The 20,262-nt window shown below is 41.6% G+C and overlaps 1 protein-coding gene across 1 annotated transcript in view; it reads right to left on the bottom strand.

The window, feature by feature from the left end:
• Positions 1-20,262, bottom strand: part of LOC126259657 (cullin-4A) — a 91,758-nt gene that overhangs the window by 32,273 nt on the left and 39,223 nt on the right. Inside the window, exon 7 of the mRNA XM_049956593.1 lies at positions 15,292-15,484. Within this exon, the coding sequence (XP_049812550.1) occupies positions 15,292-15,484 (193 nt within the window). The remainder of the gene's footprint in view (positions 1-15,291; positions 15,485-20,262) is intronic.

Raw genomic sequence — 20,262 nt, 5'->3', positions numbered from 1 at the left:
GAGAATGGAATGAGAATATGAAGAGGAGGAGGATGTGCACAAAATGCAGAAGTAAAACAGATTCAACAAGATACAAAGAAGACACACTCAGGGACATTAATGCTACAGAAAAATGAGACTAAAGGAAATATTTAGCTTGAGAGCAGTGAGTTAAGTACCATTAAACAAAAAATGTCAATAACACACTGCCATCATATATGGGGGTAAAGTTATAAATTCAAAGTGTTCCATTTTCCTTCAAAACACGTGACAATTTTAGGTAAATGCTGACATATTACTGAGAGAAAGTACAGAAGAATATTATCTTCTATGTCGTTGATATTTTGATGGTTGCTAAGAGATTGAAAGAGAACAGCAGTATTTTGACCAAAGCTTGAGAAACATGTACTACTACTAACAGTTAGAAAAGTCTAAAATGTGATAAAGGAGAGGTAATTCTGGATTCATAACAACAGTGGATGGGATTGTACACAGAAAATGAAATGCTATAAAGATATTTCCGAAGCCAGCAAACAAAAAGTCTGGTGAATACTTCCTTTCTCTGGCTCGTGTAGTTTTTATTGCAAAATTGTGAAAACTCAGGTAACTGATGGACCAGCCATGAATAACAGAACAAAGAAATATACTCCATGGTTATGGAGTGCAAACTTTCAGAACTTTCTGAAGTAAATTGGAAAAGGGAGACGCACATCAACAGTTTTGCAAGCAGCTTATTATCAAAGATTGGGGAGGGCGTGGGGGCACATTCAATAGCTCAGAAGGCAGCACTGTCAACGTGCGTGCCCTTCGGTGTTTGCAGTGCTACGCTTGCCAGGAAAGAAAGTGAATGTGTATGGACCAATGGCTACATAACATATTACCAGTTATTTGTTGACACTAGTCTTACAGAAATTTAAGATTAAAGTACATTATTGATGAGCAGATAAGTATTGAAGACATAATCACGATTACTTGTAGGACTGGATAAGATGGTACCCGCCGAAATACACACACATGAAATGAAAGGTGTAAGAACGAATGTGCAAAAAGTGAAAGACAATACTTCTACACGTGTGCTGTAAGCAAGGACTACAATTTATTTCATGTAACGTCTGTGTGTTACTTACATTTACAGACAATCTCTGCAAACCACTGGAAAGTGTATGACAGAGGGTGCTTAGTGTGGTACCACATAGTAGGGTTACTACTAATTCCAATCGCAAATGGATTGACAGACAAAGAGCTGCTTAAATGCCTCTGTGAGTGCTGAAATTAGTCTAGTTTTTCTCTTCATGGTCCCTACAAGAGTGGAAGAAGTGGGCCGAATACTACCCTTAGATTCTCCCTTAATAGTGGCTCTTGAAATTTGGTGCAGGCTTCAAAGAACAATTTGTCTCTCTCTTCAACAATCTGCCAATTTATGTAAAATAAGGGAAAGGAAATTCCTCACGTATAGCGGACCAAATGCTTGGTGCACAGAAACATACTCAAACTAGCTTTCAAGCTCTTGCTCTTTCCACTGTTAAGTACACACACTCATACATAAGGCCACACAGACATCCTAAACGTAGTTCCACAAAATTTCGGGAGAACTGTTGGATATCTGTTACTTCATGCCACAATATTTTGGTGATTCTAGGTCCTGCCAGCACATGTGTGGTGGATTCACTTGGTGTTGCACCTGCACTTCTTGAGCACATTTGATTCTGCTGTGCCGCACACTCTCCGTGTTGAAAGTTCACCGCATCAATGTTAATTCGATTGTCTTTCCACGGTTCCATCACAGAACTACGCTGGCTAGGGAGGACACAAAGTTTTTCAATGACTGGATTCCATGCCGAATTCAACTGAAAACCGCCATCAGAGTTAATAAGAGACTCACTGTCAGACAGTGCTATTTCCACGGATTCATTAATAACAGAGCTCCAAAAGTTAGACATGTGGGCCACAATTTTTGTCTCACTGTAATTCATTACATGACCCGTGGAAATACAATGTTCGCCGATGGCAGACTTACAAGGCTGAAGGAGGCGTGTATACGGCTGATGTTCTACAGTGTGAAACTGCACAGTATGCGTCATTTCCCCTATATAAGATTTGCCACATTTGCACGGAATCCTGTAAACACCTGCCTTGTGCAGCTCTAGATCGACTTTGACAGATCTCAACAGCGACAGAATTTTTGCAGGAGGGTGAAAGAGTGCTCCTAATTTATATATTTTTTAAATTCTGCCTATTTGCGCTGAAATACTACAAATATATGGTAAATACGCAGTCGTTTTACAGGCCTCTTCCTCTTATTTGCTCTGTCACTTATAGGTCTGCAGCACTCTCTCCACTTGCTGGAACGAATACCTATTCTTCAGAAATACAGTTTACAGGCACTGCAGTTCTATTTGCAAACTATCGGCATAAGGGATAATATGAGCTCGGTGAATCAAGATCTTCAGAACACCCACTGTTTGTGCCGGATGGCAGCAACTAGCAGCTTGCAAATGAAGGTCTGTATGAGTGGGCTTTCTATATACTGAATGACCAAGTGTGTCATTGCTCTTACATTGCACTAAGATGTCTAAAAACAACAAGCAACCCTTCTTCTCCAACTCCATAGTAAATTTCATGTTTTCATGTATGGAGTTCAGATGTTGTAGGAACTCTTGCAGACAATCCAAACCATGAGGCCAAACTATAAAAGTATTGTCAACATATTGCCAAAATACAGTTGGTTTAAGGAGACCACACCGTGGTTCAGGTCGAAAAAAATCGATCATCAATTTTCATCATATTTCAAGAGATTAAGGTTTTATTTAAGCACTCTGAAAAGGATTTTGCTGAAAAAAATGTTTTCAAGCATTTAAAGAGCATTTTCCTACCACGCGTGTTTATGTGCCACGCCCACTTTTCTGCATATATTTTAGATCTTTATAGTCCCTACATTGCACGTTAGGGATTTTTCTTTTTTTTACTCCCGAGTGTGTTGGCTATCCTTGGAATGGAACGGTTGGTATTCTTTTGTTTCTGCTGTTCAAAAACAACACACTTTCAAACACGGTTAGTTTTGTCCCAGTGTGATTGCGAGTAGTTGTTATACTTACGTTTGCAGCGCTTGTTTATGTGTGTTTTATTGTGTTTATTGAAGATGACAAAATGCAAAGGCATTTTTAAGACAATTTAGAGGAAACAAGTTTAGAAAGCTTTCTGTACAAGAGGTTATGTCATACAAAGAAGCTCTCACCATTTCAAGACAGTTACAACAAATTTACTATAGGTCACAAGGGGTGCAGTAACATTATTATAAATTTGAGAATATTATCAGATGTAATTTCTAAATTTGTACATTGTAGACAGTGGGGTGAGTCACAGAGTGTGAAAATTTGTGAGAGTGACAGTGGGAGAAAAGGCCTAGCAATTGCTTTGGATTTAATTTCAACTAAATGCTCAGTTGTGATTTCATTGAGTTCTTCAAAACCAGATGCAAGTGGCCCTTATGAAATCAATATTAGATTAGTTTATGCCTTACGGTCCATTGGCAAGGGCATGGCTGCAGGGAGAACATTTTGTTCAGTGATGAACTTACATCAACCACCAAATAAATTTGAAAAACTGACGGCAATATTAGAGAAATCTGTATGTGAGGTCAGCGAGGAAAGCATGAAACTGGCTGCTAGGGAAGCAGTGGAAGAAAATGATGGATGTTCGGATATTGCAGTTGCACTTGATGGAAGTTGGCAGAAAAGAGGACATACTTCTCTGAATCGAGTAGTGACTGCCACGAGTCTAGACACTGGTAAAGTGTTAGATGTGGAGATAATGTCTAAATATTGCAAATTGTTGTAAAGTCAATGAACATAAAGAACACAACCATGTGGCTAATTTTAGAGGAACAAGTGGTGGTCTGGAAGTTCATGGAGTACAATAAATATTTCATTGCTCCATAGGAACAAGATGCGTACGGTATATTTGGGTGATGGTGACAGTAAGGCATACAACAATGTGGTGAACTCTAAGCCATATGGAGATGCCATTATTAGCGAAATAGAATGTGTAGGCCATGTTCAAAAACGTTTGGAAACAAGCCTGAGAAAACTAACTGTTGATATGAGAGGAAAATTATTAGAAGATGGAAAATTGTTGACCGGACAGGGTCGGTTAACTAAAACTGAAATAGAAAACTTGCAGGTATACTATGGGCAGGCAATTAGGAGAAACAAAGAAGAGAGATGTTTGGGCCATATTCTTCCTTAAGTCCTCTACTGATAAGCCATGTCATGGATTATGTCCATCAGGAAAAAATTCGTGATGCAAATACAATAGGGCTCAGTCAACTGGAGAATCTTATTCTCACCAGCATTATCTTCCTGCTGCTGTTATCACAGCAATTAAACCTATTTTCAGAGACTTGGCTCATCCTGACGTAAGGAAATGTCTGCATCGGCAGACACAGAACCCAAATGAATGTCTCAACAGCATAATTTGGAACCGCCTTCCGAAAACTGTATTTTTATCCATGCATACAATGAAACTAGGAGTTCATGATGCTGTTATTACATTCAATTGTGGTAATATTGGAATGTGTTGGGTACTGAAAAAGCTGGGAATTAATCCTGGTGAAAATATGATCACTGGCCTGCAACATTGCGATAAAATGAGGATAGCCGATGCAGACAGGTCTGCATCTAATATGGCCAAGAAAGCAAGACAAACATCCAGGAAGGTGAAAAAGAAGCTGGAAGACCCGCTAGAAGCCAAAGAAGGGCCATCATATGCAGCAGGACAGTTTTAATTAACTGTAAGTAACAAATTTCAAAAGTTTTTTTTTCTTTAAAGTCAATTTCCCGCAAACTACAATTTTCGGTACATATGCCCCATTATATCAGAAACTATCATAGATAAATGAAAGAAATATTCAGAGACTCTTCATAACATAAAAAGCCACCTCTGGTACTACATTCATTAATATTCCCCCATTAGGAAGTTCACAAAAAATATTTTCTGCAGAAAAACTTAATATTTTATGTTAATAAATTAAAAAAGTATTTCTTAAAAACTATAAAATTGATAAAGTACATTTTAGTACAGTTGACTCTATTAGCATCATGTAACACACAGTAAAAATATTAAGGTCCTGCATCAAATAGTTTTTTCAGAAATGGGTCAAATACTTGCCTAAATTAACATGGGTTAGATAGGCAGGGTGTGGTTCCCTTAAAAGCGGCTGAATCGAGTGCTCACTCCTCAAAATCTTCGATAAAAAGAGTGGCCACACCCTAAATGTACACTTCTGCAGTTGCGGAGGGAGGCAGCATTGTGGAAAATCTGTATGTGTGTGTGTGTGTGTGTGTGTACACTTTTGCTAGTTAAAGAGCACCATTATTGTTATAATTGGCCAGTTTAGGTTTTTCAACATTTAACTAGCACATTGGGTAAATATACACATAGTGGAAGCTGCAGCTACCAGCTGGAAAGCATAGATGTGTTGATAATGTGTGATAGCAACAACTTACATTATTAACCAAATAAATTCAATTAGAAATGGGGACAGTCAATAAGGCAGCATGGTTCCTCAGAAGGAGACCACACACTGACTTCAGATGAAGTGACGATCACAGTTACTTGTGCAAGTTGCAATGTACACAGTACAGAATGGATGGAGAACTGACGCTGTGAAACATCTATGGACTTGCGGCAATCCAAAATTAACAATAAACTGTTATATAGAGCTTGTGATGTGGATGTTAACTCAATGCCTGAGTGAGAACAGCAATGTGCTGTGTAATGAGCATTTTCAGTTAATATTTTTGTATTCTTTCTCTGAACAATGGAGCAATGGAAAAATAAAGCCAACCAATGGAAACTACAGGATGGAATCTGATAATATTATGAAACAGATAGTTGCTACTCACCATATAGTGGAGATGCACAGATAAGCACAACAAAAACACCGTCACAAAATAAGCTTTCAGCCAACAAGCCCTTTGTCAGAAACAGACGACACACGCACGTGTGCGCACACACACAAGCACAGTCTCTGGACGCTTAAGCCAAGCTACGAGCAGGAGCAGTGCATGAAGGGTGAACAACTGGGAGGGGGTAAGGAGGTGGCTGCAGGGGGGAGAGGGAGGGACAGCAGAGTAGGGGTGGGGGATGGTGAAGTGCTGCCGGAGAACGTGCAGGGATGGAGGTGGAGCTAGGGCAGCTAGGTGGAGTTGGGAGGTTAGATGGAGGACGAGGGGAAAGGAGAGGTTACGGAAAAAGAGAGAAGTAAAAAGACTGGGTGCGTTGGTGGAATAAGATGCTGTGTAGTGCTGGGATGGAAACGGGCTAGATGAGTGACGACAATGACTAATAAAAGTTGAGGCCAAGAGGGTTACAGGAAATTATGGTATATTGCAGGGAGAGTTCCCACCTGTGCAATACAGGAAAGCTGGTGTTGGTGGGAAGGATCCATGTGCCACAGGCTGTGAAGCAGTCATTGAAATGAAGAATGTCGTGTTGGGTGGCGTGCTCAGCAACATGGTGGTCCATGTGGCCATTCATGTGGATAGACAGCTTGTTGGTTGTCATGCCCTCATAGAATGCAGCGCAATGGTTGCAGCTTAGCTCATAGATCACATGACTCATTTCACAGGTAGCCCTGCCTTTAATGGATAGATGATGATTCAGACTGGACTGGAGCAGCTGGTGGTGGGATGATGTATGGGACAGGTTTTGCATTTAAGTCTATTACAGGGATATGAGCCATGAGGTAAGGGGTTGAGAGCAGGAATTGTGTAGGGTTGGATGAGTACATTGTGTAGGTTCAGTGGACGGCGGAATACCACTGTGGGAGGTGTGGGAGGGATAGTGGGCTAGACACTTCTCATATTGGGGCACACCAAGAGATAGTCAAAGCCTGGTGGAGAATGTAACTCAGTTGCTCCAGTCCTGGGTGGTATTGAGTTATGAGGCAAATGATGCTCTGTTGCTGGACAGTGAGACTTGTGGTGGTGGTGGTGGTGGTGGTGGTGGTGGTGGTTGGCGACTGGAAAGATAAGGCATGGTAGATTTGTTTTGTACAATGTTGAGAGGATAATGATGGTCTGTAAAGGCTTCAGCGAGACCCTCAGTATATTTTGAGAGGGACTGCTTGTCACTGCAGACGCGGCGGTCATTGGCGGCTAGGTTATATGGAAGGGACTTCATGGTATGGAACGGGCAGCAGCTGTTGAAGTGGAAGTATTGCTGATGGTTAGTAGGTTTGATATGGAAAGAGGTACTGATGTAGCCATCTTTGATGTGGAGGTCTAGGAAGGTGGTTTGTTGGGTTGAGTAGTACTGATGTCACACAATCTTTTATCTCATCATACGAACCCCCCCCCCCCCCTTTCTATGTTCTATCCCATCAGTTCACACCTACAAATTTCACCTCATCCAGTCACATCTGCCATCCCTCTTCTTCACACTTATCCACCCTCAGACCTGCAACCCACAGAAAAATGTTTTTCTATTTATATTTTTTCTTTGATCTCACTGAGACTTAAAGCCAATTTTAGTGGCTTTTTGCCTTTGTACTCCCTGTGATTTCATCTTGTTTCCCCTTATTTCAACCGTTTCAAACTTTTCATGATTTTGCTCTTGTATTTTGATGTATTTTTGCCAATTTTTTTTCGGATGTAATTTATGTTATTTTCATAACTTATTTTTGCGTTTTTTCCGCTAAAATGGATCCTTGCTCCTTCCATCTGCGTCAATACAGGAATGTTTCCTTATCCCTAGCCAGAATCCAGTCCCACATACTTTTCCTGCATTGTTGCTTGGCTCAAGGAATTCCCTCCCAACTTCCCAAATAGTCTTACCATCAAATTAACCATCTCTGGGTGCCAACCTTCCTTCCACAATGACCTCCATCTGTTCAGATTCTGCCAATCGTTAGCCCTCGCCAACATAGTCCTGCAAAACCATATCAATCAAGTCCCAACCTTCATCCATAAGATTCTCCTGCTATGCAATCCCAAATCCCTGGACCCACAACATACATTGAAACACCTTCCCTCCATGAACTAGAGCAACATGCACAACGCCAACTCAAAAAACTCTTCACCCTGCTTACTTCCTATTCCTGCCTTGGAGTACCATTGTCCATCACCTCTACGACAAACTCCAAACCTCCCCCCACATACCCTCGTAACTGGCAAACCCTATCTCGCAGACCTACTACATTTACCCCACCCCACAAAACTCCCATCACCACAAAGAAACCAGAAACTAAACAGACCTCACCGGGGAACAGCACCTTGACAAAGCACTGTCTGTGTGGGTGGAGAGGCTTGTATATCCCTGTGAAGCTGAGGGCTATGCTGAAGGTAGAGGACCTACTGCAGGAAAGGCCTCAGCCAATGGATCAAACTAAGAGTGTCCCACAATGTCCCATCTTCCCTATCCACTCCTAGTCCTACCCAACTCCCTGACCCAACCCAAGGTATGATGCAATCCACGCCGAGGGGTGCGTGGCAGGTGGGACGATGAGTTGCAAATGGAGCTTCAGGGATACTGGGCGACCTCCCTGAGTAAGTAGCATTACACCGCGTGGGGTACTCGTGGTGTGGACCTTCTACAAATCTCGTGGGACCAATATAGACATGACTAAAGAAAATATAGAAAAAAAAAACTGAGGGGCAAATTGAGGCATCAGTTATCCAAACATCGGGGTCAGTACCGATGGAAGGCATTTCCACTACTGAATCAGGGTCTGGACCTGAGTCAGAAGTGGGACCTAGATCAAAGGCTTGTCTGGTGACCAGAGGAGGAAACTACTCAGGGAACAGAGGAAAAAGGAAGGGAAAGAATGGCATCCAAAAGACAAGTGGAGGGAATTAAAGGGACTTGAACCTAAGACCCACAGGAAGAAACTGTCTCAGGTTGAAGAGGATACACAGACCCCCACTACATCAAAGACAGGTAGCAAGCGGAGAAGGGAGGAATCAAAAACACCCTCCTTCCTGGATAAGCGAGTCCAGAAAAAAAATGAGGCAAGAAATAGGGAAACAGACCAATAGCATTGCAATCTCTGTTTTCAGGATGGTAGTTATCCAGGAAGGCTTTCCACTGGTGGCCATCAACTCGCAGCATGAGGAATTGGTACAGATGGCCCTCTTTGAAGAGACTTTTTGAGGGGGGGGGGGAAGGGGGGGGGGGATGCTGGCCCAGGGCCCAACATGGTGGAATGGCTCAAGGACAAGGTTTCCATGACATCCATGTGGTAAGATGCGAAGCTGCTGGTTAAGACAGCAGTGGTGGAGCTTCTTAAGGCTGCAAAGATATCAATATGGGTACCAAAGATCCAGATTAATCTGCAGCACAGTAAAGGGGCCTCTGCTGCCCTGAGTCGCTGCCTGGGGAGGCAGGATGTGGATATGGCCCTGATACAAGAACCCTATTTATATAAAGGGGGTGTATTGGGCTTCGGTGGCACTGGAGGCACGCTGATTTATGCTAGAAATATAAGAAACTCCAGAACATGCATCTATGTAAGAAATGGCATCTCTTTCATGCCAATGACGGATTTCTGCTCTAGGGACTTAGTAACCATTAAAATGCAGCAATGGGAGGAAGGTATCAGGAGGGAAATTGTTTTGGCTTCAGCATACCTTCCTTACAAAGACAGCTCTCCTCCTCCCTTGGAGGTGAGGAGACTGGTAGAGACTTGCCATCGGCAAGGTGATCAACTGCTGGTGGGATGCAACACCAATGCCCTTAACTTAGTTTGGGGCAGCAAGGACACCAGCAGTAGAGTGAGTACCTTCTTGAATTTCTTTTAGCTAACAACTTGGAGGTCCTGAATAGGGGCAATGAACCTACATTCAGGTATAGTAGAAGGAAAGAAGTAACTGACATAACCTTTAGTTCCAAGATGATGGACAGCTATGTCAAACAATGGCATGTGGTGTTGGAGCCATCCTCATCAGACCACATGCACATTAAATTCAAGATTGAAATGGGAATCAGACAGACCATGACCTATAGGAATCCCGGGAAAACAGACTGGGAGACATATAGCAGGGACCTTGATTTAGGCTTATCAGAAATTAAAACCTTGATAAGGAATACAATAGAATTTGAGGAAGTAGCAGAAGCTGTTACCTCTGCCATAATGACCTCATATCAGGACAACTGCACAATCACCAAGAAGTGCACAAATAGGAGTGTGCCCTGGTGGAATAACAACTTGGAAATGCCAAGAAAACAGGTACAGAGACTGTTTAATATTGCGAGACGTAAAGGACAACGGGAAAAATATTGTGGGGCCCTTGTCAACTACAACCTTGCAATCAGACAAGCAGAGGAGGGATCCTGGAAGTCACTCTGTGAGGAAGTGGAGAGCACAGCTGCTAAGCCAGACTTCACAGAACCCTCATTAGAGTACCAACCAATCCAGGAGGTATGCTGAGGAAGGAGGATGGGGAATATACAAAGATAGCACATAAGACACTGGAACTGCTCCTCAAAATTCGCTTTCCTCAACATGCTCTGCCGGACAACACAGACTAGAATGTGATCCTGGAGAGACAATGGTTCTCCCAGGCACTCGAAGAGAGACTGGGAATCGGCCAAGGAGTGTGTGAACTTTAATAAAATCCAACGGGCAGTGGGAACATTCCAACTGTTCAATTCACCTGACCTTGATGGAATTTTTCCAGCTCTCCTGCAACAGGCTGGAGAGAATCTCATAAGAGTCCTACACAGGTTACTCATGGCTAGCCAGCAGTAGGAATCATTCCCAATGCTTGGAGGGCAGTGAAGGTTGCTTTCATTCAAAAGCCAGGGAGAACTGATCATATGAAGGCTAAGGTTATGAAACCCATCAGTCTGCTCTCCTTCATTTTCAGAGCAATGGAAAAACTGCTAAGAAAACATTCAAACCAACATGTATATCAACCAGGTAAATCATGTGAGACAACTCTCCACCAACTCATCGGGAAGGTGGAGAAAGCACTTCACTATCAAGAAATAGCCCTCTGCATCTTCCTGAATATCGAGGGGGCCTTCAGTAACACGACCTTTGATTCCATGGGAAGGGCAGTAAAGGTGCATCACTTGGGGACCACTATATGCAGGTGGACCAGGGCCATGCTTAGTAGAAGGAAGGTAGAGCTACCATGATGAATGAAAAGATGGTAATTAACACCACTAGAGGCTGCCCACAAGGAGTTTTGTCCCCTCTATTGTAGAATCTAGTGGTGAACGAGCTCATTGAGGAATTAAATTCCAGACAATGCTTCTGCCAAGGATATGCAGATGACCTTGTCATAGTAATACTTGGCAAATTTACTGACAAAGTTATAAATATGGCACAAGGAGGATTGGATATTGTGCAAGACCGGTGCATTAAACAGGATCTAAGGGTTAATCCTAAGAAGACTCTTGTGGTGCTATTTACGAAGAGACATTTTCAACACTTAAGTTGGAATCTAAAGCTCTTCGATGAAATTCTACTTGTGAAGGGAATAGTGAAATATCTAGAGGTAACCTTAGTTGAGAAGCTAACAGGGACCCCTCACATTAAGAGTATCTGCTCCAAAGCAAAAAGTACTCTAGTGAGTATTAGAAGTGCTTGTGGCAAAAACTGGGGCCTAAGCCCCAGAGGTATGCACTGGTACTACACCACAGTGGTCAGACCTAGGATTTCCTACGGGGCCGTAGTGTGGTGGAAGAAGGTAGAACAGCAGGTTGCAGCTAAGGAGTTTGCTAAGGTGCAGAGATTGGCCTCCTTAGGCGTAACAGGCGGAATTAGCAGCACACCAACTGCTGTAATGGAAGCCATGCTGGGCATGCTCCACTACACCTTTGGGTCAAGGTGGAGGCAGCAGCTGGGGCACACAGACTTAAAACTGGCAAAAACTTGTTTTCATTCGGATATCCAGAATCACACACTAAGATAGTGAGTGAGGTAAATATAGGAATGGCTGGGGGAATGCCTACTGACTATATAATAGCTCCCAACTGCTTCGACAAGCCTTACAATATAAGAATTGGAAGCAGGGAGTAGTGAGAAAAAACAGTTCGACACTGTACGGGGGACATCGTTTGGTTCACTAAAAAATGGCTCTAAGCACTATGGGACTTAACTTCTGAGGTCATCAGTCCCCTAGAACGTAGAACTACTTAAACCTAACTAACCTAAGGACATCACACACACCCATGCCCGAGGCAGGATTCGAACCTGAATGACCGGTTCCGTTTGGTTCACTGATGGGTCGAAAATAGACTAAGGCATTGGGGCAGGGGTGTACAGGGTTCAGCCAAGACTGCAGGGCATCATCTCTCTAGGAAAACTGGCCTCCATATTCCAAGCCGAAATTACTGCAATCAAGGCATTTGTGGAGAAGAATATGCGTAGGTGCTACAAGGATCATAGCATCTACATCTATTCAGACAGCCAGGCAGCCCTGAAATCTTTGGCAGCTCCTGCAACAAGATCTAAGATTGTTGTAGAATGCCACATGGCTCTGGTGGACCTAGAGGGAAACAATAGGGTAATCCTAGTGTGAATCCCTGGCCACTCGGGGATCTGTGGCAATGAACAAGATGACAGACTGGCTAGGATGGGGGCAACAACTCCAATTATTGGACTGGAACCTGTCCTGACAATCACCCAGGCTGTGATCAAACTAGAACTACAGAACTGGCTTACCAAACAGCAAATAGGATATTGGAATAAGGTCCATAAACAAAAACATGGTAAGGTTAATGAAGCCCAAGCCATGTTTTAAAAGAAGCTCTGTCTGTAATCCTGGGATCGAACAGGAAAGAGATCAAACTCATGACTGGACTGACGACCGGCCATGGAAATTTCAAAAAACACCTACACACAATGGGTGTAACGGTAGAGGACCCTTAGTGTAGGATCGTGATGAGGGTGAAGAAACTGCATCACACCTAATCTTCGAATGCACGGCACTGAAGAGTAAAAGATACATAATCTTCGGGACAATTAGACCTGAAGAAATTGTGTCTAACAAAAAACTGGTAGAGGGACACTCTGCATTATTTGAGGGCACTGGCTGGCTTTACTAGATATACAGGGAGCGATACCACACAATAAACTTAGTTTCGGTGTGGGCAGTAGCGGGTTAGACCTATGCTGTTTTAGCTCCCCTGTTAAAACCAAATCAAATCAACTAAACGGACCTGGAACACAGTCATGAACCTTTCCTCCAAAAGCCATAGCCCCACAGAAAAATCAGTCCTTTCCAAGGGCCTCACCTTTTGTCCTACTCCCAAATTCAGTGATGCAGGACTTCTCTCCTTCTCCCAGCCTCTGCAGTGGAAACACTTTTTTGCCACCAACCCTACCAAAGAGACTCAAGTACAGATCAATGCTGAGCCCTGCCTGAATCAGTTCACTCTTCCATTCAACTGTGACCACCCCCACTGACCCCAAATCACTGCGTTAACTTTCCAGAGTTTCATAACCATGATCCTAGCCCCACAATCATTCCCCAGATCCACCAACATGCAAACTAACCTCAATTGTGGCTGGTTACTGTATCCCCACTCAGATAATCTCTGCTCTCATAGACAAACACCTTCAGTCTATTACCTGGAACCTACCTTCCTGCATAATGGTACCAATCATTTCCTCCATCATCTCTCAAAATTTTTGTTCCTTTAACACATGGTGCCCTACTCATCACTATTGATGTCACCTCCCTTTACACTAACATCCATAATGCCCATGCCCTTATCGCTACTAAACACTCCCTTTCCAATGCCCGATGGATTCCAAATCAACAACCTCCTTCCTAGTCGCCATGACCTACTATATCCTCACCCGCAATTACTTCTCCTTTGAAGGCATTACCTATAAACAAATCCAGGGTACGGCTATGGGCACCTGCGTGACACCATCCTATGCCAATCTATTTAAGGGCCATCTAGAAGAATCCTTCCTAAACACTCAGAATCCTAAACCCCTCACCTGGTTCACATTCATTGATGACACCTTTGTGATATGGATCGACAGTGTGGACACCCTATCCATGTTCCTCCAGAATCTCAACACCTTCTCCCCCATTCGCTTCATCTGGTCCTACTCAAACCATTATGCTACCTTCCAAGATGTTGACCTCCACCTCAAAGATGGCAATATCAGTACCTCTGTCCATATCCAATCTACTAACCACCAGCAATACTTCCACTTTGACGAACGGTCCCTCCAACATACACAGAGGGTCTCACCGAGACCTTTACGGATCGTAATTATCCTCCCAACCTTGTAGAAAAACAAATCTCCCATGCCTTATTTTTCCAGTCTCATCGTCTGGCCACAGAGCAGTTTTCCCCTCATAACTCAATGCCATCCAGGACTGGAGCAACTGAATTACATTCTCCACCAGAGTTTCTACTGCCTCTCATCGTGCCCTGCAATCAGAAATGTCCTGCTCACTATCCTTCCCATCCCTCCCACAATATTCCCCCATGGTATTCTGCCATACACCGAACCTACATAATATACTCACCAATCCCTACACATCCCCTGTTCCCAACACCTTACCTCATGGCTCACATCCCTGTAATACACTTAGATGCAAGACCTGTCCCATACATCATCCCACCACCAGCTACTCCAATCCGGTCACAAACATCTATCTATTAAAGGCAGGGCTACCTATGAAACAAGTCATGTAATCTACAAGTTAAGCTGCAACCACTGTACTGCATTCTATGTGGGCATGACAACCAAAAAGCTGTCTATCCACATGAAGGACCACTGACAAACTGTGGCCAAGAAACAAGTAGACCACCCTGTTGCTAAGCCCATCACCCAACACGACATTCTTCATTTCAATGATAGCTTCACAGCCTGTGCCATAAGGATCTTTCCCAGCAACAGCTGCTTTTCTGTTTAGCACAGGTGGGAACTCTTCCTGAAATATACCCTATGTTCCTGTAACCCTCCTGGCCTCAACTTTTAATAGCCATTGTCCTCACCCATCTAGCCCATTCACTGTTCTCGTTCCAGCACTACATAGCCCTTTGTTCCACTAACACATCCAGTCTTTTAACTTCTTTCCTTTTCCGCTAACCCCCCCCCCCCCCCCCCCCGATCTGATTTGTTTTGTTTCAATATCTCAATATTGCTGGACAATTAAGTTTGCTTGGTGAAGCAGAGCAATTGATCAAAAAGAACAATAAATACTAAGAAATTATAACTATTAACAGATTGCTACAACTAGCTGATCACAAAAAAAGAAGCTTCCTCATGAACTATTTAACTTATCAATACATGAATAATTGACAGACAAGCCATTAAGCAATTCATGATGTAAATACCTATAAGTTCTGCTGGTTTATTTGCTCGTTGATTAATGAAGTGTTCAAATGCTTCCTTAAGACTGTTGGCAAACTTTTCATTTTTCTGGAAGCAATAATTCACAATGTTGTCCATTTTATCCTTAAAATCGAGTAGTTCTTGCACCATTGTTTTGTCCTTCTCTGGATCAATGACAATTGTTCTTCCCTTTTTCTGCAACAAAATTTTCACATTTAATCCAAAAAATTATCAAACATACATGTTGAAAGTATGAGTTACAAAAAATAAAGATTCCGTGCTGAGGACAAGCAACAAATGTCATGACAAGTTCAATAGCCACACTTGGAAATAAAAATCATTTTTGAGCTTACAGTGAAAGCATGGGGAGGTGACTAACATTAGGGTAGGCCATCAAGAAGTATTGGACCACAAAGCCCTCTTCTCTTTCTCAGCTGCTGATAATGCATCTCTCCTGATCCACTGCTGGCTTTCCAGTATTATCTACGCCATCTCTTCCAGTCTTTTACTTTTTTTAAAAAGAGATATTTATAAACATTAGCAAAAGCTACTCATTCTCAAACTATTTCATCTACATAATACATATTGATTAATTTACAAGACCAGTGGATTTATTTATTCACTTTACCTTATTTGAGAAGTTTGTGTACAATACTGGGAAGTCCTAACAGAAGGAATTTAAATAATGGAAGGCAAAAAGGTTATTACACTCTGTATAACTGTGCTGAGCGGTTGACAGGCATAAAAACAAAACTGGTATGGTCACTATGCTTTCAATATCTTTGCATTGTCCCAATGCTGCTGTCCAATTCTAAACGTATCTGTGAAGTATCTAAAAAGCCCTCTGCAACTGGTAATGCACTTACAGAAGGCCATCTATGTTATTCCACATTTAACTTCAATCATAACAGAAGGAAAAAGAAAAGAGAGAGAGAGAGAGAGAGAGAGAGAGAGAGAGAGAGAGAGAGTCCTTCACCACATTTCACTATGCTTATTACCTCACATGCTTCTGATTATATTTGCTATCATTACGGAAATCACTTTTCCATCCTGGATTAACCGCTGAGACATCAACATGAATATTAGGACACAATGAAGAAAGTAGAGAATTGTACATACAATTGAGTGATCACCAAAAAATCTTGAAAAGTATTATGTAAACATGGCTGTATCAACAATACCATCAGACTTCAAGAAAAATGTAATAATTAAAATTCCACAGAAGGCAGGTACTAAACGATGTGAATATTGGTAAACTGTCAGTTTAGAATGTGATGATTGCAAAATACTGATATTAACTGTTTACAGAAGAATGGAAAACTGCTAGAAACCAACCTCAGAGAAGATCAGTTTGGGTTTGAGAGAAATGTAGCAACATTCAAGGCAATACTGACCCAGTGACTTGTCTTAGGACATATGTTAAAGAAAGTCAAATCTACATCCATAGCCTTTGTAGATTTAGAGAAAACTTTTGACAATGCTGACCACAATACACTCAGATTCTAAAGGGATCATGAAAAGGACACTTTGGTTGAGAAGAGAGTGAGATAAGATAGTGACGAATCCCTTGTGTTATTCAGTCTGTACATCAAGCAATAAAGGAAATCAATCAGAAATTTAAAAAGCAAATTTGAGTTTAGGCATATCCTGTGAGGTTTGCCAATGCTATTGCAATTCTGTCAGAGACAGCAAAGGACTCGGAAGATCAGTTGAATGCAAAGATAGCAAAAAAAAGAGTGATTGTCAGATGAACATCAACAAAAGCAAAACAAAGGTATTGGAATGTATTCTAATAAAATGAGGCCACGATGAGAGAATTAAGATCCAGAAATGACACTAAAAGTAGACAATGAGTTTTGCTGTTTGTGCAGCAAAATAACTAATGACAACAAAAGTAGAATTTCTGAAAAAGATGAATTTGATAATATCTAAAAGAAATTTAACTGTAAGGAAGTCTTTTCCTGAAGACATTTGTCTCAAGTATAGCCCTGTTTGGACGTGAAATGTGGACAATAAGCAGTTCAAGAGAATAAAAGCTTTTAAAATGTGGTGACAGAGAAGAATGCTTAAGGTTAGGTACGTAGATCAATAAAAGAGGAGGAGGTGGTACTGAATTAAACTGGGGTGGGGGTAGGGGGGGGGGGGAGATTATTGCACAACTTGTCCAAAAGTGTACTGAGCTGATCAAACCAGTCTTCACCACCAAAAACGTTGCATTTTGGAAAACCTTTCAATAGTTCAACATTTACCTAATTAAACAATTCTAAAAGAAAATCAAGAGTTAAAATCAACTTTTGGCTCAGGTTTTCTTTGTACACTCCTTCCTGTAAGTTCCTTTTTTCTTTCTTGTGTGTGTATTGGGTGGGGTGGCGGGGGGGGGGGGGGGGGGCAGGAGGGGTGTGTTTCAATTAACAGATTAACAGAAGCTTTCAAGCACAAGGAGCTGGTGGAAAAATGCTCTTTATTTTGTGGAATGAACAATATGATGTGAATTTACCCAATCCTGCTCCTGCATTCAACAGTGTATCGAGACAAATAATTTATTTATTTTAATGGCCATCATGATACAAGAATACATTGAAAGGACAAAAATGTGGTAACATAGGACGGATTAACCAAATTAAAAGCATGTTAACAGCTGAAACTATGTGGGATGCTAATTTCAGTGAGATGTTTATATTTCAGTATCTCGTAAATTTGTCAGTAATCATCACCTGTAATTTGTTACACAGCAAGACCACAGCCCGATGTCACTTGAACAAAAAATTGAGACGAATTGTAAATAAAACCACAAAAGGAAAAAATGCATTAATTCCTAGAAAACTGTAGCTGCCAGCTGAGATGGTTCTTTGTTCACCAACATGTAAGAATTTTGAATTGTCAAAAAATCCTTACCCTATCTCAGAAAACTTAACATTAACAGAGGCTTTTCAAAAACCTTTATTTACTGGTACAATAACAAGATAGTTCAGAGAATTAGCTACTTTTAGCCAACTTTGGTCATATTCATATCCATATTTTCTAAAATCAATAAAAAATGACACACCATGAAGGAATTATCTGAATAGGACGGAAATCTGTAGATGTGATGTACATACATAGACAAGCAAATGATTACAATTTCAGAAAAAATTGATGCTTTATTCAAGAGAAAGAGCTTCACAAACTGAGCAAGTCAATAACGTGTTGGTGTCCCCCTCTTGCCCTTATGTAAACAATTATTGGACTTGGCATTGATTGATAGAGTTGTTAGATGTTCTCCTGGGGCATATCTTGTAAAATTCTATCCAACTGGCACATCAGATCATCAGAATCCTGAAATGGATTGGGGGGGGGGGGGGTGTCTTGCTCATAATGCTCCCAATGTTCTCAACTGGCGAGAGGCCCAGCAACCTAACCTGACTGTGTGTGGACAGGCATTATCTTGCTGAAGTGTAAGCGCAGGATGGCTTGCCATGACGGGGAGCAAAATGGGATGTAGAATTCGCCAACTTACTGCTGTGCCATAAGGGTGCTGCAGATGACAACCAAAAGGGTCCTGCTATGAAAAAAGTGGCATCCCAGACCATCCCTCTGGCAGGCGACAGTCAGGTTGGTATCCCACCACTGTCTGTGCACCTCCAGACACATATTTGCAAGTCATCGGGGCTTAATTCAAAGCTGGACTCATCAACTGAAGTCAATTCTACTCCAATCAATGAGATTGCAGGCTGAAGACGTGCAGACAGCAGTGGGATACCAACCTGACTGTCGCTCACAATACAGCCCGACAACCACAAGTGATGGTTGGAATGCCATTTCATTCAATAGCGGGACCCTTTGGTTGTCATCCCTACCTTAGTCAGCAATGTCACCAAATTTCTCCCCAATTGAGAACATTATGAACAAGGCCCTCCTACCAGCTCGGGATTCTGACAACCTTAACGCACCAATTGAACAGAATGTGACATGATATCCCTCATGAAACATGCAAAAACTGTTAGTCAGTACCAAGCCTAATAACTGCTTGTGTAAAGGCCAGAAGTGGACCAACATGTTATCGACAGGCTCAATTTGTGAAGCTCTTTCCCTTGAACAAATTATCGAATTTTTCTGGAACTGTAATCTTTTGTTTGTCTGTACATGTACATCACATCTACTGATTTTCATCCCATTCCAATGATTCCTTTGTGGTGTGTCTTAGAGGGTACATAAATGTGGAATATTATTTACACTTAACGTGCAGCTGAAGTAATGTTATAGTGACTGTGGGAAACGGGGATGTGCAGCAGACATACTATGTCATGCTGTTTACGATTTTTTTTTTTTTTTGTATCGAATATATATATTTACAATTCCTGCAAAGATCTGTAAAGTTGGCAGACTTTGTAGTTTCTACGATGACCACTAGGTGGCAGTAGCAGAAACACCACAAAAATTGTTTTATGAAACCTTCGTTACTGTCGCTTGCTTCACAGGTGTTAATTGATGTCCGATTTTTCTCCTTTTCATGTGTTTTGTGTGCTTTTGTGTTGATTTCGTGTTCAAAATGTGCAATGAATGGGAGAAATGTTTGGAGCAAATGATTTACAAAGTCCTTGGCGAGTCTGAGATGGTGAAAGCGTAGTATTTGATGACGATTCAGATTGCACGTAATCTGAAAGTAGTACTAATTATAGAGGTTTGTGTACGCAATTTTGAGTTTATACGTACATTCAGAAAAACTTAATCTTCACACTATTCGTAGTAGTGAAGCAGTTGTGCACAGATTCCAAATACATAGATTTTTATTGAATGACTGAAGTGACACTGATTTATCCAAAATAATGGTGGTTTAACTTCATGACTGTAGATTAAATTACTTGAAGAAATAAAGCAACTAGCCACTTTTTATTTAGCTTTATTTATGCCAAGACATTCCAGACTTTTACTTACCTTCAGCTGGCTTAATACAAATATCTTATCAAGACATTTTTGTTGACTGCATTTTGAAT

This window comes from Schistocerca nitens, chromosome 1, assembly GCF_023898315.1.
Source record: "Schistocerca nitens isolate TAMUIC-IGC-003100 chromosome 1, iqSchNite1.1, whole genome shotgun sequence".
Classification (NCBI taxonomy): domain Eukaryota; kingdom Metazoa; phylum Arthropoda; class Insecta; order Orthoptera; family Acrididae; genus Schistocerca; species Schistocerca nitens.
This window is presented reverse-complemented; position numbering and strand designations above follow the sequence as displayed.